Source organism: Indicator indicator, chromosome 4 (assembly GCF_027791375.1).
Source record: "Indicator indicator isolate 239-I01 chromosome 4, UM_Iind_1.1, whole genome shotgun sequence".
NCBI lineage: Eukaryota > Metazoa > Chordata > Aves > Piciformes > Indicatoridae > Indicator > Indicator indicator.
This window is the reverse complement of record NC_072013.1, coordinates 33,672,150-33,698,409: the sequence shown is the minus strand read 5'-3', so window position 1 is coordinate 33,698,409 and position 26,260 is coordinate 33,672,150. Positions and strand designations below refer to the sequence as shown.

General features: G+C 41.2%; 1 protein-coding gene across 1 annotated transcript in view; it reads left to right on the top strand.

The window, feature by feature from the left end:
* The window catches only part of KLHDC1 (kelch domain containing 1), a 28,056-nt gene extending 3,569 nt beyond the window's left edge, over positions 1–24,487 (top strand). The window contains exons 2-13 of the mRNA XM_054400112.1: positions 376–446; positions 2,505–2,622; positions 4,171–4,289; positions 6,079–6,157; positions 7,136–7,219; positions 9,323–9,406; positions 15,283–15,341; positions 16,183–16,295; positions 17,542–17,614; positions 21,804–21,888; positions 22,650–22,702; positions 23,793–24,487. Of these exons, the coding sequence (XP_054256087.1) occupies positions 376–446; positions 2,505–2,622; positions 4,171–4,289; positions 6,079–6,157; positions 7,136–7,219; positions 9,323–9,406; positions 15,283–15,341; positions 16,183–16,295; positions 17,542–17,614; positions 21,804–21,888; positions 22,650–22,702; positions 23,793–23,967 (1,113 nt within the window). The 3' untranslated portion in view covers positions 23,968–24,487. The remainder of the gene's footprint in view (positions 1–375; positions 447–2,504; positions 2,623–4,170; positions 4,290–6,078; positions 6,158–7,135; positions 7,220–9,322; positions 9,407–15,282; positions 15,342–16,182; positions 16,296–17,541; positions 17,615–21,803; positions 21,889–22,649; positions 22,703–23,792) is intronic.
* Positions 24,488–26,260: the final 1,773 nt, after the last annotated feature.

Here is a 26,260-nt window from a genome sequence, read left to right as displayed (position 1 = left end):
TAGAAACACACCACTCCCTACCTCTAGTAGACCAAATTTACTTCTTTCTAATCTTCAGACCTTAACATGAATGATTAAAGATGGTGTTAACAATCCATGAAGCTCAATGGCATTAGGAAACACCTATTGCAGTGTTCTTAACAGCTGCCAAAAATAAAACCCAACTTTTTTTTTTTTGCCTTCTATGCTAAAATGTCAAATATGAGCATTATTGAGCTGCCTGTGATGATCAGAGCAATAATGTTGGGGTGTGATTTATGCTCTGGTAGATCCATCTCCTTAAGATTATTCTGTGTTGCTAAGGAACATGATTTCATATTTCGTTCTAATGGTGTAGAACTGACTTAACAGTTGCAAATTCTTTTGTGGTTTCAGTCAATTGAAGAAAATGAAGTTTATCTGCCTAATGATGAGCTCTGGATCTATGAAATGGATAGTGGGCTATGGTGAGTTTCCATTTAATATATAAAGTTGGTCTTCGCATAGATTACAGTTAGCTACAGTTAAATCACTACTTGGTCATGTTCTATGCAGTTTAAATAATGGATATTTAATGTAAAGACTGAAGAACAAGCATATGCACTTGCATATTAACTGTAGGTAGCATGTGCATTTCTTAAGTATAATTGTGTGGGTTTTTTTAATCAAGAGCTTATTTGCAATGGTCAACTTAAAGCTCTGTGGTGTTAAAAAAAGGGTGCATTTTGTTTGGACTTAGTTCTCCATACATTAACTTTTGTGTTAAAAGGAATATTGAAACACTGAATATTTGAGTTCTTCATCTATTTACAATTATTTTGGCTATAACTAAATTATGTTCTTGCATAAATAATCTTGCACATCACTAGAATCACATTTTATAGTCATTGTGTTAAATATTCCATGTGGGAGACAAATGCCTGTTTTTGCCGTTTTTCAGTGGTTTCTTTACAAAATACTTTATCTGGTATAATAGTATCTTTTTGAGCTTAGATGTGTCTTCTGCCAGCTTTCTCTCTAGTCTCCCACCTGTTTATCTATTTCTTGCTTACTTGTATTGAAAGCAACAGTGTAGAGGGGAAAGGAGAGGAGAGTTAGATCAGGAAGATGTTTTACAGGATGGACGAAGTTCCAGATCTGTGGTGTCAAGACACTGACTGGGAAAACAGCAGTTTTTGTATGAGAAGCTGCAAAGTTTTAGCAAATCTTTATTTTTGTTTAAGATGATAACTTCACTGAGACAGTTTTGCTGCCTTTTTTTGGTGAAGGACTTAGCTTAAAGCAACTTCATACTCTTGCTTTTCACCTCTGATGGCCCTATGTTGGTTGTGCTGTTACAGCTGTTTATGTGGTCACCCAGGAAATTGGATCAGGAAAGTGATCTGGGTTAAATATAGATTTTTTTTTTTTTTTCAGGGTTATTTTTAACCTGGATCTATTCTGGATCTCATTCAGTTTACAGCGTGAATAGTGGTGCACGTATAGCTGAGCGCACAGGAACGAGCAGAATGAGAGAGCGTGAGCAGAGAAGGGGAAAGAGGACTGGCTGGGAGCAGTGTCTCTGGCCAGAGCAAAGATTTGAAAGCAGTGCCCTGGGCAACTGTTAGTGAACACCATTTCTAGTAGGGGCAGGTTACAGGTGCATCATTCACACGTGGTGATTCAGCTGGGGTAAGGCCGAGCATCAGATCTCAAATCAGCCTTTGAATACCTCAAAGGAGGTTTGAGCCATATTTGGGTTGGTATACGTGCAACAAGTGACAGGACAAGAGGAAACAGCCTCAAGTTGTGCCAAGGGAGGTTCAGGTTGGATAGGAAAGATTTCTTTGCAGCAAGGTTTTTCAGGCCTCGGAACAGGCTGCCCAGGGAGGTGATGGAGTCACCATTCCTGTAGGGATTTAAAAGATGTGTGGATGTGGTGCTGAGGGACATAGTTTAGTGGTAGCAGCTTAGCAGTAGCGGTGGGATTGTGAGCTCTGGGTGAGCAGTTGGACTTGATGCTCTCAGTGGCCTCTACCAACCTCTATAGTTCTATGATTCTATGACAGCAGTCTGTGAGCTAATGTTTTGGAACAGAAGTAACCTCTGCAATGTGAAGGCTCAGATCTTATGCATTTATAGTTCATTTGTTGGCTTCGCATAAACTGGACTTGTCTCATTCTCTGATCTCAAAGGTCTCTTCCAACCTCAACAGTTCTGTGATTCTATGATCTGGTCCTACCCCCTGATACAATAAGCAGGGACATCAAGAAGATCAGGTTGCTCAGAGCCTGATTTTAATGCTTTAGCTCTTTTAATATGGGCTTCACCTTCAAGCAAACCAAGGTACTCCAAAGACACATGCACAATACTCACCTCAAAGTCGTCTTACACCACAGGAGCCTGACTTAACATCTCAGCTAGAATTTCTAGGGCTAGTTCAGGCCAAAAGTATTTTAGCTTTAAAAAAAATATGCTGTTTGGGTTGGGTTTGCTACTTTTAACAGAGCAACTTTATAAGACTTGATGTCTGTGCTGAATTGCAGGACAATGCACCTGATGGAAGGAGAGTTGCCCACCTCCATGTCAGGAAGCTGTGGGGCAAGCATTAATGGGAAGCTGTACATTTTTGGTGGATTTGATGATAAAGGATACAGTAATCGGGTATTGTATTCTTCCTTTCTGTGATAGCCTGTATCTGAATGAGGGAAAATGCTGATTTTACTACTTTGTCTGCTGTGCTTTGCCTTTGAATTGAGGAAAAAAATACAAGAAAAGCAGAAAAGTATACTTCTAAACTGAGGAAAAGCCTTTCTTGCTGTAATATTCACCTCCATATATTTTGGGAGGGATTTTTCACTAACATTGCTCTAGAATAATTCCATTACTTGAAACTTTCTGTATTGATTTCTTAAAACTCCCAAGGCTTTCTCCAATTGCCTTCTTCTCCAATGCCTTATACATTTCAGTATCCAGAACTGAAACTGAGCTCAGAATATTGCTTTTATTTTCACTCCTTGATAGTGATTACCTTTCTTTTACAATCAGCTAATAATTAAAATTAAATTAGAGCTGCCTGTTTTCCTTGTAACTGAAGCCTGGAGCAGCAAAGCAGATGAAATGAGCTGTTTTATCACTTAGTGTAAGTGAAGTCAGAGCACAGTACTGACTAGAAAATAAACAAATGATCAAGTTCAGTGCACAAACCTTACTGACCATTGGGCAGCTACCTGATTAGTTTAGGCCAGTAGAATTGAACCAGGAGCTCTTTGTTGTGCAGAAGTTCTTGGCAAGACTTCAGCTGACTCTGGAAGGAGAAGGATGAGACTGTTCTGCTCTGGCTGAGAGAAGACAAGGAAAAGGACCTGGGAGTCCCAGTGGATAACAGGATGACCATGAACCAACAATGTGCTTTTGTGGCCAAGAAGGCCAATGTCATCCTGGGGTCCATTAAGAGTGTGGCAAGCAGGTTGAGGGAGGTTCTCTTTCCCCTCTACTCTACCCTGCTGTGGAGGTCACAGCTGGAATGCAGTAGCCAGTTCTTGGCTCCCCAGTTCAAGAAGGACAGGAACTTGCTGAAGAGGGTACAGCAAAGGGCTGCAAAGATGTTGAGGGGACTGGAACATCTCTTTTATGGGGAAAGACTGAGAGAACTGGGGCTTTCTAGTCTGGAAAAGAGCACATTGATGGAGAATCTCGTTGATACTGATCAGTACTTAAAGGATGGATGTCAGGAGGATGGGACCAGTGTTTTTTCAGTTGGTGCCCAGTGACAGGATGCAGGGCAGAAGCCTGAACCTTGAAGCTCTATCCAAATATGAGGAGGAACTTCTTTAAGAGTGATGCAGCACTGCAATAGGCTGCCCAGAGAGGTGGTGGAGTCTCCATCTCTGGAGACATTCAAAGCCCACCTGGGCATGTTCCTGTGTGACCTTCTCTGGGTGAATCTGCTTGGCAGCGGGGTTGGACATGATCTCCAGAGGTCCCTTCCAACTCCTATCATTCTCACACTTAAAGTGGATTCTTGTGGTGTATTAAACCCTTCCTATATATTGCTATGTATTGTAAGCATCACTGTTACTGTGGGGTTTTGGTTGTTTTTTTTTTTTTTAATTCAAATGAAGTAGTGATTTCTGAGGGTGGTGGGTGATTTTGTGCTGGATTCTTTACCATGGTTTCGTACTGAAAATCTTGTAATTTTTTTGTTTTAAGCTGTATTATGTTAATTTGCGAACGAAAAATGGAACCTATAGGTGGAAAAAAATTACAAATTTTAAAGGTCAACCTCCTACACCACGTGACAAGCTTTCCTGCTGGGTGTATAAGGACAGGTAACACATCAAGAATATTTAATATGTGTTAATTGCAGAGAGAGAGTGCTATGAAGTAAAGAGCACGCAGGTTTGGGAATCATGAAACTCTAAAGCTTAGCTTGACTTGCTGTGGGATTTTGTGTGTCTCTCCTAACAACTTTCTGCCATAGTTTTCTCACATGTGAGCTGAGTGTCATGGTAAGTAGAAACCCTGCTTAGGAAAGGGTTGAGAAATTCAGTTGAAATTTGTGGAATGTTTTGAGCCTTTAGATAAAAATCATGTCTGTTACTTAAGGTTTTAATTTTAACATGTTAAAAACTATAGAAAAATGACCCTTTTTTGTTATTTGAGAGTTATCACCTGTAATAAAATAGCTGAAGGTTGAATTTCTTCTTCAGAGCAGACAAAAGGAGTTGTGAAAACAGCTGCAGCAGAAAGAATGATAGCAGTAATAAAACCTCATAAAGGACAAGACAAGGAGTGATGGGTTTAAACTAAAAGAGGGAGATTCAGGAACCCTCAGTAAGTCTGCAGATGACATGAAGCTGGGAGGGGGTGTTGATCTGCTTGAGGGTAGGGAGGCTCTACAGAGGGACCTGGACAGGCTGAATTGATGGGTTGAGGCCAATGGGATAAGGCTCAACAAGGCCAAGTGCTGGGTCCTGCACTTGGGTCACAACAATCCTGTGAACACTCGAGGCTTGGGGCAGAGTGACTGGAAATTCCCCAGCAGAGAAAGACCTGGGGTTGTTGGTTGACAGCTGGCTGAAGATGAGCCAGTGTGTGCCCAGGTGGCCAAGAAGGCCACCAGCATCCTGGCCTGGATCAGCAATAGTGTGGCCAGCAGGACCAGGACAGCAATCGTCCTCCTGTACTTAGCACTGGTGAGGCTGCATCTGGGATTGTGGGTTCAGTTTTGTGCCCCTCACTCCAAGAAGGACATTGAGGTGCTGGAGCAGGTCCAGAGAAGGGCAACAAAGCTGGTGAAGGCTCTGGAGAACAGGTCTGGTGAGGAGCAGCTGAGGGAACTGGGATTGTGGAGCCTGAAGCAAAGGAGGCTGAGGGGAGATGTTCTGGCTCTCTACAACTCCCTGAAAGGAGGTTAGAGACTGATAGGGATCAGTTTGTCCTCCCAAATAACAAGTGTTAGGACAAGAGGAAATGGCCTCAAGTTGCAGCAGAGGAGGTTTAGGTTGGACATTAGAAGAAACTTCTCTGAAGGGTTCTCAAAGACTGCAACAGGCTGCCCAGGGAGGTGGTTGAATCCCCCATCCCTTGGAGTGTTTAAAAGATTCAGATGTGGTGCTGAAGGACGTGGTTTAACACCAAACTTGGCAGAATTAGATGATCTTGGGCTTGATGATCTTAAAGGTCTTTTTCAACAGGAACAATTCTATGATTCTATGTGTACAGCTGGCTAACAATATAGCAGGAGCACAGAAATTCCATTGGAAAAGGGTAGGAAGTAGAGCAAAAGCATAGGAATTCCACTGTCTTCTGTGCCATCTGGAGACTGACGTCTGAGAATGTGACTTGGTACCTAAGCTTGTGGGAGGAGGAATGGAGAATAAGGACTTGAATCTTCTTCCTTGCTTGAGTGGATTTCTGTCAGGCTTGAGGAGTGTAGCTCTTACCTTCTTCTCAATAGGGTTTGCTATGTAATTAGTGCAATATGAAGCATTTTAAATTGTTTATATTATTAATACTACAGTAATGAACCCAAAACTTGATTCATTCTGACAGTGTATTAATTTGACTGTTGATTACACAACATCCAACTGAACTGATTATTTATTGTTCTTTTAGGCTAATATATTTTGGTGGCTATGGCTGTAGGAAACACAATGAACTGAGTGATTGTTTTGATGTCCACGATGCATTTTGGGTAAGAAATCTGTCATAATTCTGAATGTTTTCTCCTCTTAGGTCAAAACCTCATCTTTTGAAATTTTCATACTGACTGAGTATAAATATAGTATAAAAATAGGAAAATAGGTCTGATTTTTCTGTTATCTGGAGCATCATCAAACTAGAATCTTCTGCTTGGATTTGAAATTCCATGTTGGGAGCAGCGGTGGCTGTTGAATGTATCACAAGTACCCAGTGCCTAGGCTTTGAGTGCAGCAAATTGATTCTCTCAAAGGAGGAACAAAGGCAATATTTGAAATCTGAGGATATTTTTTAAGTATGATACTCACAGAAAATTTAGAATTTATTTCCTTGATGGTAGCAATGGGAAATTTATAGCTGCACAGGTCTAAGTGACAAATATTATCAGTTAATTTCCTTGTTATCCAGAATAAATGCCATTATTTTGAAGATTTTAGTGAGGATTTTGAAGATTTGGGGGTTTTAATGGAGGAGTTTGAAGATTTTAATTCAGATGCCTTGTATTAGTTTGATCTTACAATTAATAGAAAAAATGAGACTTATTAGTGGATTTAATGACAAGAATTAATAAATAGATATGTATTGAAGGGAGTATAGATCCTTACATCAAGTATTAAATACTTAGAGAAATGGCTTACTCTCTACATCTGTTTATTTCTCAGTGTCTTACACTCAAAGTTAGAAGGTAGAATTTGTCTGCTACAATAAATGAAGCCCAAACCCCATATTCAGAAGCATCAACACCTCTCACGTTCCTGAATGCTGTTGACTTTCAACTAAACCCTAGCTCCTGTATCATTATTAAATCTACTAAAATGTTTCTTTTATTAAAATTTTCTGGTTTAGTTGATTTTTCTGTTATAATGGATCACTTCTGGGGTTGTGTCTTTTAATAAAAACAAAGGTTGTAAAGTAAAATACACTTTTTGATTTTTTTTTTTTAATTTATTAATTTTTTCCATTTCTTTTTTAGGAAGGCCAGATATTCTGGGGATGGCATAATGATGTTCACGTTTTTGATACAACCACACAAACTTGGTCTCAACCAGCAATTCGAGTGAGTGCCTTTTGGTCTTTTTTTGACATAATTTGGTTCATGCTCTTGTGCACTAGAAATTGATGTTGGGAAAAGTGTTTTGAATATGCTCAGTACTGCTCAGGCTTCCAACGCTTGTTATTTTGAGCATTGTGTATGTGCAGCTGCATCACCAGTATAGGTGAAGGGTTGAGCTGCTGGGAAACAGCTCTGTGGAGTAGCACCTGGGAGTGCTGGCTAACAATGAAGTCACCATGAGCTGGCAATGTGCTTTTGTGGCCAGGAAAGGCAGTGGTCTCCTGAGGTGCATTGAGAAGAATATGGCCAGCAGGTGGAGGGAGGTTCTTCTCTGCATCTGCCCTAGTGAAGCCACAGCTGTAGATGAGTGCAGTTCTGGGCTCCCCAGTTCAAGAGACAGGAACTACTATAGAGAATCCAGCAGAAGCTACAAAGATTCTTAGTGTACTGGGGCATTTCTTTGAGGAGGAAAGGTTGAGAGAGCTGGGGCTGTTTAGCCTGGAGAAGAGCAGTCTGAGAGGGGATCTGATCAAGCAAGAGCTAAAGGGCAGGGGCGAGGGAAGAGGATAGGGCTGGATTATTTTCAGTGGTGTCCAGAGATGGGACAAGGGACAATGAGCACAAACCGGAGCCCAGGAGGTTCCACATAAAGATGAGGAAAAGCTTCTTTGGTGTGAGGGCAGCAGAGCCCTAGAGCAGGCTGCCCAGAGGGGTTGCAGAGTGTCCTTCCCTGGAGAGGTTATAAGCCCATCTTGGTATTGTGATCATGGGCTAACTCTGCTTTAATCTCTAGAGGTCCCTTCCAACCCCACCATGCTGGGATTCTGTGTATTCTCTTCCAGAGTTAATGTTGACGAACATTTTGAACAAATCTCTCTCCTGGTTATGCTGTAGTGTTGGAATAAACAGATCAGATGTTCTGCAGCAAATATGCTACTTTAATAGTCTTGCAAAGAAGCATGTGCACTCACTTTCCTAGTAAAACAGTAATGCACATGTTTCTATTTCTAAATATATTAACACAGAATTGTGGAATTGTTTTGGTTGGAAAAAACCTTTAAGATTGAGTCCAATCATTCTCTAACTCTGCAAATATGATGGTATCCTATAAAGGTTCATAAAATCCTGGTGAGTTTGTGTAAGAACTCAAGTACACTGCAATGAGTGTCTGACACTATTTTATTGCCTTCCTTTAAAACTAAAGGCAAAAAAAAAAGAAATCACTATTGAAAAACCCACATTTTTTTCCATCTTTATTTCTGCTTTAGAGATTGAAGACTTTGTCATGTGGCTGTTGGCTGTAACATCAAATTTTAAGAGATTTTAGTGCTAGCTTGTAATGGTTTGCACTTGGAACTGTAACATTTCACACAGAATAGCAATAATAACTGATATTGTACTGTAATTTTCTGTATAGAAATTAAAGAGAAACTAATTTGGTTTCATTTTAAGTAAAGCAGTACAACCAGCAGGGAATATGTTTAACATTATCAGCTGAAGGAACTCAATTAAAGCTGTCCTTGGCAAGTATTCTCTGATATCTGTGGAGTCTTGGACATGACTATTTCCTTCTACACCCTGAGTTCTGTCAGCATATTCATAGAATCATTTTGGTTACAAAAGACCCCTAAGACCAAGTCCAACCACTGTCTAACTCTACCAAGTCTGGTGCTAGACCCTGTTCCTCAGCATCACATCTCTGCCTCTTTTAAACACCTTCAGGGATGGGGATTCAACCCTGAGCAGCCTGTTCCAGTGTTTGAGAACCCTTTCAGTCAAGAAGTTTCTTCTAATGTCTAACCTAAACCTCGCCTGGCACAATGTCAGGCCATTTCCTCTTTTCCTATTCCTTGTAACTTGGGAGATGAGGCCAGCCCCCACCTGGCTCCAACCTCCTTTCAGGGAGTTGAAGAGAGCAAGGTCTCCCCTCAACATCTTTTTCTCCAAGCTGAACAACCCCAGTGCCCTCAGCCACTCCTCACAGTACTTGTGCTCTACATTGATGCATATTTGTATTATTTTTGCAACCTCCATCTTACTGACTTGCCACCATTGTTATGTGATCTTTGGATAATGTTCTGAAGGATCTTCTTTGGCTTCTTTCAGGGTGGAGATCCACCTCAGCCTCGAGCAGCTCACACATGTGCTGTGCTGGGAAATAAAGGTTACATCTTCGGCGGACGAGTGCTGGTTAGTGTCGAATTGAAACATTTTATTGTCAATAATATTATTTCCTTCTATATTTTTTTCTTAATGGCAAATTGTTTTATAGTAGAAAAAAATCCAACTGAACTTTGCCCTAACCTGTTTGTTAGGGGTGTTGAATCCAAGATGCTGCTTTTTACTTCTCACTTCTACCTCACACAGAGAGGAGTCTATCAGTAGTATAAATGGTCAAGCATGCGTTGTCCCAAAAAGGGGAAGAAACAGATGATTGCATAGTAAAAGTAGATGTTTTAAATCAACAAAAATAGTTGTGTGCTTAACCTCTGTAGGAGATGGTTCGTCAGAAGTAAAGAGTAGGAAGCCTGTTGATAGAGCAGGTTCGAATACAGGATGAGGTGCTAGCATTCAGTGCTTCCTGTAGTTTAGCACAATTTTTAGATCAAACCTGCTCACTTAAATGCTAGCAAGTAGTAAGTAAAACTTGAGATTTTAGCTTGTGGTTATCCATCTGTCTACTGTCTTTCATCCCGCCTTCCTCCCCACTAAAGAAAGAGGAAAGGTGTTAGAACAGTCACATACACATCTCTCACACCTTTATGTTTGCTTTCTGGGAGACTGAAGTTCAAAACATACAGGCTGGATTTATAATTTAAAGTAGCCATTTTTGTTGCACAGAAATTACTGAAATGCTGATGTCTGGCAGAGCAGCCTGTGATTATTGTGTCTGCATAGCGAGTTCTTAGTCTCTGTGCATTCAGGCTGCTGCAGCATGTCATCTGATAGCACAGGCTGTGGCAGGCACAGGTCATTGCAGTCCTGTTCAACCTCTTCCCTGCTCTCTGAAGCTCTATTTTGCAGTCTCAGTCTTTACCTTTAACAGTGCTTTGTGTCCTTTGCACAGAATATGTGCAGCATACCATAGAGATTGCTCCAACACCTTTATTTTGTGGATCCAACATAAGGTTTTTATCCCAAAAGTGATGCTTGTATTTGTATTCCTGAGAGTTAATCCCAGATTGTTACCACTTCATACACTGTAGGAGGATCTTAAATGGGTTGTCCCTTAGGTAAGTGTCAAATGCAGTGTAAGAACTGTGTGTAGGATGCAATCAGTGCATATTTAAATCAAGGGTAGGTTCCTGGATATGTAATTTTACCTTTTCCTAGCTCTTTTTAACTTAAAAGCCATCAGCATCATCCTTCTGGTTGCCTATACTTAGCAAACCTGAAGCCACCACTGATAAGCAAGGAGATACTAAAACCTCCCAGCAGCATGCTTAGTTTTTCTGGTACTAGTCAGAGGAGATTTTCTTTTGCTGAAGCAGTAACATAAGAATTTCACCCCTAGGCAGCAAACTCAAAGACAAAACCCACATTCCTGCCTTATGCCTTAAAATAAGGGTGGTAGTAGGTGGTCTTAACTAACACAGTCTCCCCTATTGCTTGTATATGTTTCTTTCTTGGATGGAAAATGTACCAGCTCATTTTAGAACTGTTACAAGACCAAAGAGAAGACAGTACTTTAAAGGTATCTGTATGAGCTGGAGCTTATCAGGAAGGTGAGAAGCAGATTCTGTAAGGCAGGTAGGAAAAACAAAAAATCTCCCAACTTAAGTTACCGGGTGCACTCTTCCCTATTTGTTTTAAATTTTAATTTTTTTGCTTTTCTCACCTATGGCTAATTAGAGCTCTTAATAACAAACAGCTGGAGGATGAGACTTGATGCTTTCTGTCTTTATTAAGATGCAAAATGACAGTGAATGAGCTTTTTAAAGCCCTTGGTGCTACATTTCTGTTCTAAGAAAGGAAGAATTAACTGTTGGTTGGAAATGCCCTTCCAGGAGTTACATGCTAGCTTCATCTTGGAAAGCTGCCACAATCTCACCCCTGCATTCTCAAGTACTTGCAAATAAAACAGTCTTAAGCTGCCCTTTGTTCCCTGCCCCCTTGCAGAAGCTCTAGTCTGAAGTGGTGCCCTTCTCGGGGAAACTCGACAGTTCTGTTACAAAATGGCTTACTCCTGCTTGCTCAGACAAACCAGATTTACAGATCCAGGCAGGTTCAAAGTGGGCTGTACTAGTTTTTCTGTTCGATTGCCTCCCACAGCTGTAGGAAAAGTTTTTAGCCAGGTAACTTCTCTGAGCAATCAGAAGAGAAAGTAACTACAGCTGATCCTGTTTATTCTTCCCATTATGTGTTCTGTGGCCTTTCACACATGCTCACAGTCTCTGAGATTGTTGTGCAAGCTCCACCTCTGCCCAAGAGACAACTGCAGTAATTTCCAGGGCTGGAGGTGCATACAAGCTTGATTTTCAAATAACTCAGGAAATAAAAGATTATTTGAAGAGACTGAGCAAGTATCCAGTCTTGAATCTTACATGTTCAGGGTCAGCCTGGCCAGGTGAGCCCTGTGCCTCTGCTTGGACGTGTTCTTTGGTGTCTGCTGTAAATGAGCTCTTGCTAACCATGTCTGGACTGAACCCTGCTCATCATTTAGCAAGCCTGAAGGTGAGAGGGAAAGAACCCTAAATGGGAAGAAGTAAACATGCAGCTCAGGACCTTCTGACCTACCACTAAACTCTTCCTCAGCCTTCAAATCCTTGCTCCCTCTGGCTTTTTTGCTAGCAAGGGCTGTCTCTGCATGGTGCAGAAGCCTTCACCCCAGAGACAGAACAGCACTGAGTGTTGTGTCTGAGCTAATTAGGATTACTACACTGTGCCTGTTGCAACTGGACTGCTTTGTAACTCAAGCTGGGATTCTCATGCAGCCTCTGCAAGTGAAATTCTTAGGAAACAGGAGCTCGCCTATCATTTCTCCACTGCTGTTGCATGACTAGATATGCCCTAAGAGGACGTGCCCCCTGGCTTCTCTAACTCTGACTACAGGACTCAGAAATACAAGAAGGCTCTGATCTGACAAGGTTTTTGTGTCCCTCAGGTCACATCAACTTCCTTAATAACCCTTTTGCAAAATTTCAGTGAAACTTGACTTGCTTGGGAGCAATGTCTGAGAAGAGCAAAGTTTTGGAAAGCCGTATTTAATGTTGTGGGAGAGCAGCAAGTTAAATTTTCACCCTAGTCATTGTTATTGATTCACTTTCTATCCTAGAAAATAATGGATGGAGACTTAGAGATGTTAGGGAATGTTCAGTGGGGCTTGAGGAATTAATGAAACAGGAAAGCTAAAGGCATCGGAAAGCTACTACATTTCCTGACTACAGGAGTAACTCCTCCCCAAAGGATCAAGTCTTGCTTTTCTCCATACATTAAGGAGCAAATACGGGGTTGCTCTGCTCCTTCTTCACATTCTAGTTCACCATAATACAAATCTTCCCAGGGAAAAGGCTCTGCAAGGAACCAGAAAGGGCCAGGAAGTGTCATGAGGCTTCTCCTATTCATCTTTCTGGGAGGAAAGGGCACCTTTTTCCAAACTTGGAGATAGAACTGGTAAAAGAAGATGGTGATGATGATCAAAATCAATTGTACCAGGAATCATTTGAAAACAGGCTCAGAAGTGTTGTGTGGACTCTGTTCCTCCAGGTAAGCCCCTGCAAACAAATGGGAGAAAGTGGGAAGGAAAGAGTTAGTCCAAAAGTTGATACAAGTCTCCTTTTTGATTGAAGTGGCAAGTTTTTGTGTAAAGAATGATGAATTAAACCCAAAGTCTTTCCAGCAGCTCTTCACACACCTAATGCCTTAATGTATGCATATTTCTATTTTCCCCTATCTTTTCTGTCACTGAAGATCAGAAGATAGATTGAGCTGCAGTCCTTCTCTTAGAAAGCTTTGCGCTGCAGTAGCTGTTGGATGGTAAATCTCAGACTGGAGAGCTGCAAAGAGTTTACTTTAACAGCAGTGAGCTGTAAATATGTCACCTTTAATGCCTTTCATCCTGCTGGAAAGCTAATCCTGAGACAAAGCAGATCTTTCTTCATGTTTACTGAGCTGCACAGAACTGAACATGCTGCAGATAAGTAGGATGTCTGAGGAGCCCTTGCAGCTCAAAATGAAATGCAAACCCTCTTAGGAGACTTGATGCTTTTAAGCCGCTTGAGAATCATTTTAGAATTTACATGAATGATTCAATTTAGTAGGTAGCATTTAGAAATCCATGAACTGGAAGGAAACTTGGCACATGCCAAATGGTGATACCATAACCTGACTGTGCTTTGCAATGTCTCATAAGGTTTGGGTAGGAAGGCATTTTCAGTAGCTAAAGCTATATAAAGGACTGAATTTTAGACATGAATGTCCCAGCTGATGCTGTATTTTGAATTCAGAATGAGGTTGATGTAATGATGCACCTGTCAATCTGTTGAATCATGAGAATATAAAGATAACACATTGATTTCCCAGGAACCAAGAAACTGAAAACTGCTCCATCTCCTGCCTAATGCCTAGGAAAGGAGAGTCAGCGAGGAGGGCTTGAACAGGATCTTCTTGAAACCTTAAATTCCAGCATAACAGCAACTGTCTTTCTAATCTTTAATAGACATCCTCCACATCAAACTGATGTATTCCAAGATGATTAAATATTTTTAGTTCTAGAGGCCAGGATGATGCCTTTTCTCCAAGTGTCTGGCTCTGTACAGGTACAGCAGAAGATAGTAATCACATTTTGCTTTCTGCTTGTATCATTTGTTCCTCGCCACCTGAAGCAGCGGGAAATGAGTAGACTTCTCAACAGAAGACAGATATGTTCCTCTAGCTGTCAGTTGGATTACGCTTTTTTCTCTGCAAGAGGGTGAATATAACAATAACATTTCTCAGGCAGCACACCAAAGCCCTCAATTGTTCTTCTTCAATCTACTGGTCTCTTGGAAGGCCTTTCAAAAATGCTAGTCAACATTCTCTTCCCTAGGACAGCAAAGGGCTAGCACCTACTTGATCAGAGCTATCCCAAAAACCTTGCTGTTTCCTGAAACATCCAAGAGACTTTCCATTGCTCTGGTGGACAGCTTTGGAAGTCTCTCAAACTTCCTAGTAACTGGCTGAGTTCTCAAGGGTAAATCCACTCCTGTTCTGACTTAAATGAGAAGTCTAGTTTCTGCACAAAGGAGCTGCAAGCTGGAGAAAGGCTTATTCTAATAGATCTATGGACTACCCTAGGAGAAAAGAAATGGTTAAGGTAAGGCAAGATACGTTTCCCTACTTCTCAGCTATTGTTTTGTAGTACCTAGGGGAATCAGAAATAGCAGTCAAGTGTATCATGAGCCATTGAAAATATTGCTGCAGTATAAAATAAATTCTTTCTTATATTCTTCCCCTTGTATGGTTCTGAGGTAATCCCTTCTTCTCAAAGCACAGACAGATAAGTAAGTGTATTGATTTCTCATTGATCCATTTTATTGTTTTTTAAGGCAAATGCTAAAGGGTTATAAAATCTTGTTACTTTGTGAAAGGACTTGCCTTATGGAAAAAAAGAGAAAACCACAGATGTGATGGACTTTCTATGGCATGTCATGTCCCAAGTACAGCACCTACTAGAATATTTTGAGTAATAAGTGATCAGGAAGGAGGATGCAAAGAAAAATAATCAGAGGAAACTATATGTAGAGTGTTAACACCTTCTGCAGTCACCTACCATTAATTCTATGGATGAAACTTGAGTATGTTTACAGGAGCTGAAAATCACATAGTTCTCTATTAAAAGTTAAAATTGGCCCCATACTGCTGTTGTATCACTGTAACTATTCCTCCCAGATAGTTTTCTGGTTGTTGCATGGTGGGATTTGAGAAGAAATGCCTTTTTCTCTGCCTCATACTAAGAGTTGTTTTAAGGCACATGGGTACAGTTTTCTTCACAATATTGTTACATGGAATATTCTGTCCTGGGAAGGCCTTAACTGAAATGTATTGTTTGCTTAAGATAACACAACTGTTATTTGTTTATTTTGTAGCAAACTAGGATGAATGATTTGCACTGCCTGAATTTAGACACTTGGACTTGGTCTGGAAGGTATGCTTCTTTCTCTGAAACATCCAAGTTGCACATAGCAGATTGAAACATATTGCTAAATAGTTTCAATGGTAATTTTATAGTTATTCCAAGAGCAGAATGGGAATTTTGGGACTGTTTTAACAGCTGCTACATTGTGATTTCAATTTAATTTAATTTGCTAGTGGTTACTAAGCATTTTCTGTTCTGCACCAAAGCATCAATGATGCTGTTTTAAGCACAGCATGTAGTGATTTAACATCCTCATTTTCTAGATGGGTACCTTTATCCATATGGAATTTTAGTTGTGATGTCTTTTTGAACGCTCTCTTTGCTATCTGTATTTGGCTCATCATGGGGGAAAGATCCTCCTCCACTCCAAGATAAGCATCTTAACTTTTTTTTTTAAAATCAAGTAAAAGTATGAGGTAAATATTTAAATTTAAACTAAATTGGGTATTAGTGTACTTCCTAGGATTTATTTACCTGTAGCATTTTCCCAGGAGGAGAGAGACTTTAGCTCCTCAGGATCCAATGCATTTTATCTGGATATTATCTCAAATAACCCAGTCTGTTTCCTCACATGTGCTGTGCAGTTCATTTTCAGTATTCAGTCCTTTCGTTGCTGCCCTGAGTGCTTTCAGTTGTACCTTAAGTAATGACTTGTGATCTTGAGACTAGAACGTTATTTTGTTTGCCCTTTGTTTAGATAGTAACTCTTCTCTGAACACTTAATTACAAGAAATCACTTTTGAATCTGAGCTCACTTCTCCAGAATTAATTCAGATCATTGTTTTTTTGGTTCCCCCCCCCCCCCCCAACATTCTTTGAACATTTGTTTTGTTTGGTTTGTTTCCCCAAGAATTAATATCAGTGGAGAGAAACCAAAGGATCGATCCTGGCACACGTTGACTCCGATAGGAGATGACAGACTTTTTCTTTTTGGTGGACTAAGCTCTGATAATGTTCCTTTAAGTAAGTAATTTGGAGATTATTATTCTGTTGTTCACCTTGTAGCACCATGCATCTTTGTTGTCTTCCTCTCAAACTAAACCTAAATTTTGTTAAAGAATTTTCTTAGTGCTTGAGTATTTCTGTCTTCTTACTACTTTATAGTAATACAGAAGCACATTGAGTAGTACAATGAGAACACATGATAATAAATTTTTCATTAAACTGTCATCTAAAAGAATAAAGGCAAGAGGTTCAACCCTTTTGATATGAACAGAGGGTAACCATGACATAAAAAACAATTGCAGAAGTAAGATATGAATAATAATGTTAATGTAATGTAGGTTTTTGGGTGAAGAGCAGATCACAGCTACTAAATGCAGCTGAATCCTGAGTTTATCCCCAGCACTGTGGGCAGCACACTGAAGGAAGTGATTCTGCCCCTTTCTGAGGGGCTCTGCTGAAACCCCACCTGCAGTGCTAGGGCCAGCTCTGAAGTCCTCAGCACCCGAGTGACATGGACCTGTTAAAGCAGATCCAGAGGAAGGTCATAAAGATGATCAGAGGGCTGAAGCATGTCTCCTGTGAAGAAAGGCTGAGAGAACTGAGGTTGTTCATCCCAGAGAAGGCTCTGGGAAGATATTAGAGCAGTCTTCCAGTATTTGAACTGGGCTACAGGAGAAGAAGTTTTTACAGAGTTATGGAATGACAGGACAAGGGGTAATGGCTTCAAAACTGCAAGAAGCTCATTTGAGATTAGACTTTAGGAAGAAATTCTTCCCCATGAGGGTGGTGAGGCTCTGGAATAGGTTGCCTAGAGAGGTTGTAGAGGCCTAGAAGTGGACAAAGGCAGGTTGGATGGGGTCTTGAGGAAGCTGGCCTAGTAGGAGGTGTCCCTGCCCATGGTGGGGGGTGGGACTAGATGATCTTTAAGGTCCCTTTCAACCCAAATCATTGCTATGTTGACTGCAAAGTAGGGTAGTCTTATACTGAGTTCCTCTTCTAGAAAAGTCAGCTTTTCATTAAATAAATGAAAAAATTAAATGTCAGTTGTATTCCACTGGGAGGGAGATTTCAATGCATTGAGGTCTTTGAGTGCATGATGAAGTGAAATGACAAAGACTGAAAAGATGTGAGTAAAAGTAGTGATGGTTTTACTGTTCTCTTAATAGAATGTTCTCTTAGGACATGGAGCTTTTTGTATAAATAACGGTGATAGTTTGTCCCAAGAAAAAGTATTGATGTTCTAATCTATGTTCTTCTGTTGTAGGTGATGGCTGGATTCACAGCATTACAACAAATGGATGGAAACAGCTCACCCACTTGCCTAAGAGTAGGCCTAGGTATACAAAAATCAATCCTGTTTGCTGAAATTGAGGCATTTGAGAAAATTAAGTAATTTAAATTAATGAACTGTATTTTTAAACCACATTATATGAATATCTTGGAAAATTAATACAGTGTGATTGAATGATTTGCTTTTATAACATGTTCCTCCAGATCTGATACAGCATTATTGCTTTCTACATTCACTGTAGTTGATGCTTGCTTGCATTAAAAGGTGTTTTGTGGTGAAGGATCTGGGTGTCCAACTATCCTGCTCTTCTATCACCAGAGTATTTTTATATGAGAAAATATATATCACAACTTTTGAGGGATTAACTTCTGAGACTAATAAAAGCTGATAAAATTGATGGATTATTAAAAATGTGGGAGAGACAACCACGAAAACTCTGTACCGTTCAGGGCTCAAAAGTAACCATGTTTGGTTGTGGTTTTGCCCTGAGCAGAAGCAGCTAATTGTGATTATAGTCTTGGAAAACTAAATTTAATACTAAGCAGTTCGGTAAATTACTCTGGAGGTTTATTTTGAGAGCTTAACTGCCAGCCAAAAAGGACCTAGTTCTGGAATGTCTGTCTGGTGTTCCTACTTGGAACAACATTACAGATCTTCCAGGCTCTGTTCCTGCCCCTTCTAGTTCAAGGTTCCAGAAGAGTCTTTCTGGCTAAGGTTCATGTTCTGAACCAGAAGCTGCCGTTAAAAGCAGGCTCTTGCTATATCAGTGCACAGAGTTCTTTTTTTTTTTTTAACACAGTATGTGAAGCATTCTCTGTATTTATAACCTAAATACTATTGAGTTGATTTGCTGTAGGTAGTAAATACTCAGCTTTTCATGAAATCCGTTCTATACATTCACCCAGATATTTTCAACACAATTCTACATCATTCCTTTTAGCAGACTGTCCAATTCTGGTCTGACATTTGCATGCTTCCTGTCTCACGTTCTGTTTTCTGTTACTGAAGTATCTTTGCCTCCATTAATTTTCTTCCTGTTTTATCCTATTCCAGGGTGTCTTTTGAACAGCAATTTTAGACCAAGTTTTCTGCTTTTTTAGATTCCAAACCCTTTCCAGCTTGAATAAACTTGTACCTTAGCTCCAGATTATTTTTTTTTTGTCCTCTTACAATCAGTGAACTGATAGGAAGGGACTGACTGCCTTAAATATCAAAGCACATCATTAGCAGTCAAGGATCCTGTATCTTTGTGTTCACATCTTGTAGGAGACCACTCAAGTAACGTTAACTGCTGAAGTGGGCTCCTCACCTTATGTAGGTACAGAAGAGGATCAGGAAGGGACAGGATGTTAGGTGTTTTCTTTTTTCTACAGGCAGCAGCCCAGGTTGCTGCAGCTCAGCCTTTACACTGCAAGTAAGATGGAATAACATTTGTGCCTAAGGTGGTGGTAGGGCTGGATGCTAGGAACCTGTGACTTGAGCTCCAAGTGGTTTTCAGGCAAGGTGAGAGCAGATGCCATACTGGGGTACACAGTACCCAAAGAGGGTTCCTGGTGTTGGTACTTCTAAATTTGCTGGGGATTGTACTGTCCACTCAGCCCAGACCCTCTTAAGAGCAGAGTTTTTGGGTGGCACGCTGACAAGAGTCTCGGAGCTCCCTCAAGCCCAAACGTGTCCTGTAATTCTCTACCATCTGAAGGTCTTGGTGTGCAGCTTGTAGGCTGAGGGCCATTGCCTTCCATTGATTAATTATTTAAGTAAATTACCTCCCCTCCCTTTAAAAAATAAACCAAAAAATACATCAATAACCTTTTTTTAGGAATTCCTGGAAACATGGATAAAAGGAACCACATGAAAACCCTGTTTGTATATTGAACTGGTTTGAGTGGGAAGTATTTAATTGTCCCTGTACTTGCACAGGATTGCTGCAGGATCTCTGTGGCTGGAAAAGGTTTAAGTCAGTTGTGTCACTCATGGCCTTACAGCAGGACTTAAAATACACTGACAAGGATATGTAGATGTGTACTTTTTAGACATTTTTTTAAATTGTTATATGTATAATACATTATGATGCTAGATGGTATATCACATGTGCAGGAGTATATTTTTCTGCTGCTTCTGCAAAATCCATTCCCTTCTTAAATTCTCTAAAGGAGAATTTCCTTCAACCTCCATTTTTAGTAATTTCTAAACAAACTGTTTATTCTAAACAAATTTAGTAATTTCTAACCAAATTATCTTCCAGGTTATAGATCTGTGATTCTTTCTGGGTAGAAAATTATGCCTGCCACCTGTACTTCAGCTAATATTTTGCATGCTGGCTTAAAAGAGAACAAATTGTGTGTTTAACTTGCTCCCCAGTGTTTTGGTTGCAATGTACTTCTGTTGTTCTGGTTAGAAAAGCTTTCTGAAAACAAAACAAAAAAGGCTACATTTGTGTAATTTAAATAACATGCTTTATTAGAATGTTTAGGTGATAAGTTAGAGCAGCTGTCAGAGGCCAGAAACTGTCAGTCGGTAGAAAAAAAAGCCTCAGGTTGCAAGCTAGGATGTCTCCAGAGTGAAGGCAGGAAAGGCTTCCCAGTGTTCTTCGGTGATGAAGTCCAGGCCAGAGTTTTCCTAATGCAGATAAGGCAGAGACAGATCTATCCTACAGGTATGAGGAGGAGAAAAGGTGGGATACAGTTTAGCTTAAGGAGAACAGTGAACAAGTGTTGATATGACTGGAGTGAGGAAGTGAAAATGTTTGGGTTTGCGTGTTACTGTGGTTAAGCAGACTTTAAAAAGGGCCAGAGCTCTGTGGTGATAATCATCTTGTGATACTTCAGTGGAAATACAGATTTTGATCTACTATTAATAAAATTAAATTTAGCAAAACACAGCTGCTGAAGTAGCAAAATCTTTGGGTTTTGGGTTGGTTTGGGGGTCTTTTATACCCTGTACTTTTATACGCATAGCACAAGTTGTGTGGATGGGATGTAACTGACGCACAGAAAATGGTTCCCAGGAATATCTGGGGGAAAGAGTAAAGCTGCAATAGGACAATTGTGTTCTAAGCTCTCATTCTAGTGTTATGGGATAAGAGTCAGTACTGAAAATCCCCCAATCTTAAACCTGTTAGAATTGAAGTTATGAGGCCTTGAGCAACCTTCTCTAGTGAAAGGTGTCCCTGCCCATGGCAGGGGTGTTGGAACTTGATGATCTTCAAGGTCTCTTCCAACCCAAACCATTCTATGATTCTGTGAATTTAAGAAATAGTGGAAATTTTAGAGAGAGACATAAGCTGTTGATGGCAAAATCTTGTTTTATGTAATGTTCTAAACATTTTCTGCTGTAAGGTTTGGTTGGAGTAGTGATAAGTAAGTGTATAAAGTGAGTACAGATGATTCAAAGAATGACAAAAATTTTTCTGAATAAAATACAGTGGTTGGACTTCATGGTCTTAAAGGTCTTTTCCAACCTAAATGACTCTGCAGTGTAACCATTCAGTGAAATTATCATAAGATGGGTGTCACATTGCTCTCCCCTTTTATATTGTCAAAGAAGTGAGTCACATTCTATTTTAAGGCTCTATTTTCTACTCTTTGAAGCCTTTTGAAATTGACTTTGTCTTGGTTTCCTAATAAGGGTTACATTATAGTGCTCTGTGCATGCAGGGCCAGTTCTCAGATACATTTTGAATCAGTTGACCCATTTCAGTGATATTTGACAAAAGTGAGAGGCTCAGAAATCCTAAGGCCAAACACACTCTGTGCAAATCTTTGTTTCTGTAGGCCACAGAGCAATGTGTAAAATGTCCCCTCAAAACTATAAAACTCTTCTGGGTAAGTAGTGAGGCCAGCAAGACTTCAGGACTCTGTGCCTAATACCCTGGAGATGTTTAAAAGACACAGAAATGTGGTGCTGAGGGATGTGATTGAGCACCAGACCTGGTAGAGTTAGAGCACAGTTGGACTAGATCTTAAGGGTCTTTTCCAAACAGGATTAGATAAATGACCTTTCCATTTTCTTATTCCATTTCTATTAACTTAGATCCTTAAAGCAAAAAAAGTCTTGAAAAGAAACTTGAATATGAAGGATGGAGGAGAGTCTGTGTGAGGTGAAGAGGTTAACAGGCCAGTAAACTTACTGCTTCTCTGAAACCCTTCAAAACAGAGACTTTTGAGGTGTATTTTGCTGCTAACACAACTACTGGTTGCTGCTTGGTCACTAATTGTGTCTGTCACTATTTCTAGATTGTGGCACACAGCCTGCCTTGGAAAAGAGGGAGAAGTGATGGTGTTTGGTGGAAGCAAAGATGACCTGCATTTCATGGACACAGTGAGTAAACTGAATAATGAAATGTTATGGCAATTAAAATTTATATAAAGTTAATATTATTGGGTTCATTCCATCATGTGGGGGGACAGATGTGACCTTACTTGTTCTTAGAGTTTTAGGAGGGTTTTTCTTGCCATTACAAAAAGGAATGTGTATTCCTTTATATATATGTGTGTGTGTATATATATGCTTATAAATTATATAAGCTTTTAAAAAGGAAATTGTTACTCACATTCTTTATAAATAATTATTTAGGTGTTACCAGTTTTAAATGATACATGTTGTAATAAATCATAGAACAATTGACCTGGAGAAGAATGTTTTGTGCTGGAAGGGACATTTAACCTAGAATGGTTCCTAAGTATAATTAACCTATGTAACAATCATCTCCAGAAATTAATCTGTTTCCTAATTGGGTCTCAATTATTGACAATTGTATAGAATCAGAGAACCACAAAATTAGTTGAGTTAGAAAGGACCTTTCAAGGTCATCTAGTCCAACCCCTGCCCTGCAGTCCAGCAGGGACATCTGCAACTACAGCAGGTTGCTCAGAGCCCCAAATAACATGAGCTGGAATGGTTCCATCAATGGGGCATCTACCACCTCTCTGAGCAGCCTGGACAGTGTCTCACCAGCTTCAGTGTAAATGCTACATTTTTGGTAACACTTAGTAATTAATATAGTAGTAATTTCAGACAGTAGCAATTTTGCTGAGGTTAGCTGTTTGTTACTTTAACCGTTCTTTTTTTCTGTTTTTCAGGGTCACTGCAGTGACTTGTTGATATTTCAGACTCAACCTTATTCACTCCTCAGGTGAGTTGGTTATTGGCAGAGAGTCAAGTGTAAATTATGTGTGTTTGTACATGTGGGTGTTAACCACATTCTACACAGGCAGGTAAGATATAAAGTTACCGTCTCAGTAAATACTTGAAACATGTAATGTGTGGTGATCCAGAGCAGTTTATATGTTGGTGGTGTAGAAAATGCCCTCCTGCACTTGCAAGCACAACATACGTAGTGAACATCACAAGCTTTTCACAGAAGCATTGACTCTTGGGGTTTGAAGGGACCTCTGGAGATCATCCAGTCCAACCCCTCTGCTAAAGCAGGGTCACCCACAGCAGTTTACCGAGGATCACAATGTCCAGATAGCTTTGGAATCTCTCCAGAAGATGAGACTCCACAGCCTCTCTGGGCAGCCTGCTCCAGGGCTCCAGCACCCTCACAGCAGAGAATTTTCTCCTCCTGTTCAGATGGAACCTCCTGACTTCCCTCTTGGGCCCTCTACCCCTTGTCCTGTCACTGGGTACCTCTAAAAAGAGACATAATACTCCAGGTGTGGCCTCCCCAGGGCAGAGTAGAGGGGCAGGAGAACCTTGCTCAATCTGCTGGCTATGCTCTTCTTAATGTAACCCAGGACACCATTTGCCGCCTTCATCACAAGAGCATGTTTCTGGCTCATGGTGAATTTATCTACCAGAACTCCCAGGTCCTTCTCTGCAGAGCTGCTTTCCAGCAGGTCACCCCTCACTTGTACTAGTGCAGGGGTTACTCCTCCCCAGGTGTGGGACCCTACACTTGTCCTTGTTGAACTTCATGAGGTTCCCTGGACCCAACTCTGCAGCCTGTCCAGGTCTCACCGAATGGCAGCACAGTCTGAGGGCGTGTCAGCCACTCCCTATTTTGTGCCATCAGCAACCCTGCAGAGGGTCCACTCTGTGCCTTCAAGTCTTTGAAGATATTGAACAGGATGACACCAAGAGCCTCCAACTAGACTGCCCCACTGATCGCAACCCTCTGAGCTTTGTCCTTCAGCCAGTTCTAGTAGAGGTCACTTTTTCTTTAGGTTGTAGACCATTTTAGTGTGTTTTGGTTTTGGTTTTTTTTTTTTTTCCTTCTTCAGGCTGTGTCTTGACTGCATTGGTAAGAATGCAACTCTCCTCAAGAATCAGATACACTGCTTGCCATCAAAACTTCTGCAGCAAGTGCTGAAAAAAATCACCTTCTGGGCTGCAGTCAGCCACCGGCAGGAGAAAAAAGCTGAATCTGAAAGACAAAACCAACTAAACACAACATGAAGGACATCAGTCAGCCGAACTGTTGAACACTTGGGTTTACCACGGTGTGCAGCAGGGTCTTTCGTTAGCAAACTTTTACTAATGCTACAGAACAACTGTATGTTAAGCTGAGTTTCTAAAGTGAGGTTTGAGAACAAAGAAATCCTTTTTATGGAAGCCTCCTTGTTTTCTGCAATATAGAAAACTGATCAAACTTTTGTATATATTAATTTCTGCAGTTGTGGTCTTAATGAGGCAGTCTATACAACTTAATTATTTTTTGAAGGTGACAAAGATAGTTCAAAATGTTTTCCAGTTGGATAAAAACATGGCATAAGTCAAAAATCTTGCTCCAGCCTTAGCACATCAGCCTTTCCACAAAGACACCAGATTAGTTCAACGCACTATCTTTGGAGGATTCACAGCCTTGGGAAAGGTAGCAACTTACTAACTGCCACTGAATCTGTTTGATTCCACCAGACTCCATCATTTGGCAATCCAGAAGTAGGAAAACCAGTAAAGTAACTGTGGAACTGGGAGAAGAGGCTGCAGCGAGCAGCGTTGCTGCTTGTATAAGAAAACTTCTGAGCAGTTCACAGAATGGTTTTACCACATTTGTCAGCAAGGAGCCCTTTTTTGAAATGGGTTGTATATTGTATTTTGGATGTGTGAAGTTTATATTTAATTCTTGGTTAAAAATAATGTTTATTTATTGTTTAAGAGCAGCATATGTAGTACTTGCTATTTTTTCTGTTTCAAGTATCTAGGAGCACAGTCATTAAAATTTTATAGAGGGTTCAATCAAGACCAGTTTTGACTTTTTTTTTTTTTTTCCCTCCCCCCCATCTGCAACGTTTTTGGAGCCATGTTACCTCAGAAAGGGCAATTTGGGGACTGGGTAGCAGAGCTGTAATTTTATGCCATTAAAAAAAAAAAAGCCATGTCATACTACATTCTTAGGTAGTCATCCCTGGGATACCAACATGCATTTCCCTTGACAATGAAACACCCCACATCATATTGGTCCCAGAGTGTTCTGGAGAGGTGGGAACATGAAGGCCAACAGCATCCTGGCCTGGAGCAGCAAGAGTGGGGCCAGCAGGACCAGGGCAGTGCTTTTGTGCCCCTGGACTCAGCACGGGTGAGGCTACACCTTGAACGGTGGGCTGTTTTGTGCCCCACACTTCAAGACACTGAAGGGCAACTGTGGCAGTTTAGGCTGGATGCCCCCTGCCACTGCTACATGAGACACACCTCTGGTGTCCTGGGTGCCCACCCAGAGGGGTGGACACAGGAAATGGCGTATTTCTACCCATAAGTCCTGCACCCTATAAGGCCATCTGCAGAGTCATTCTCTTCCTCTTTCTTCCCTCTGCTCCCATGGGAGATGTCCTCTCTTATCGGGTAATGCCGGGGGAGTATCCTCAAGGCCTCTTAGGCCTGTCTAGGCCTAATGCCAGGAGGAGAATGGAGGGGGAGGCAGTCTCAGACCTGGCTAGCCTGAGACTTGCCTAGCAGTAGGAGGGGGGGGAAGGAAGAGCCCTGAGGGGTTGGGTAGACCCTCAGGTGGGAGGAAGGGAGGACTGGGAAGCTTTTGGGAATCCTGTGAGGGGATTCTGTATGCTTTAGGATGTTCTTTTCCACTATGCTTTGTAGTTTGTAGTTTTCTGTAGCTTCACCAATTCGTTTTTCCATTTTAACTTTTTCCATCACTCTCCAATCCGTTTGCGTGTGTCATTCTTTTGTCCCTTTCGGGGCAAGAGATGTTCTGGCTGGCCTCAAACCAGCACAGCAACAAAGCTGGTGAAGGATCTGGAGAACAGGTCTGAGGAGGAGCAACTGCTGAGGTTGTTCAGCCCAAAGGTGGCCGGGGGAGGGGGAGGGGGAGGACACCTTCTGGCTCTCTACAACTCCCTGAAAGGAGGTTGGGGAGTGTGGTGGGTGTTAGTCTCTTCTCCCAAGGACATTTCAAGATAGGGTTTAGTGGACAACGGTGGGGCTGGGTTGAGGGTTGATCTTCACCGACCCCTAAGGTCTCTATGACTGGAGGGGACAGGTCACTGTCCATCGCGCACTGGCTGTACCTGTCACAGCCCTGAGTCACTGCAAGTGAATTTCAGTGGCTCAGCTCCTGAGCTGAGGTGACCCCTGTTAGCAACCGGCGCTGGTATCGCCGCTGCCCACTCACCCTGCCCGGTCTCCAGTGCCCTCTCCGGTCCCCGCGGGGCCGGACGGCGCCTGCGCGGCGCTGCCGGAAGCTCCCGCCCGCGGCGGATGTTGACGGAGCGCGGCCCGCAGAGGTGAGGTGCGGGAA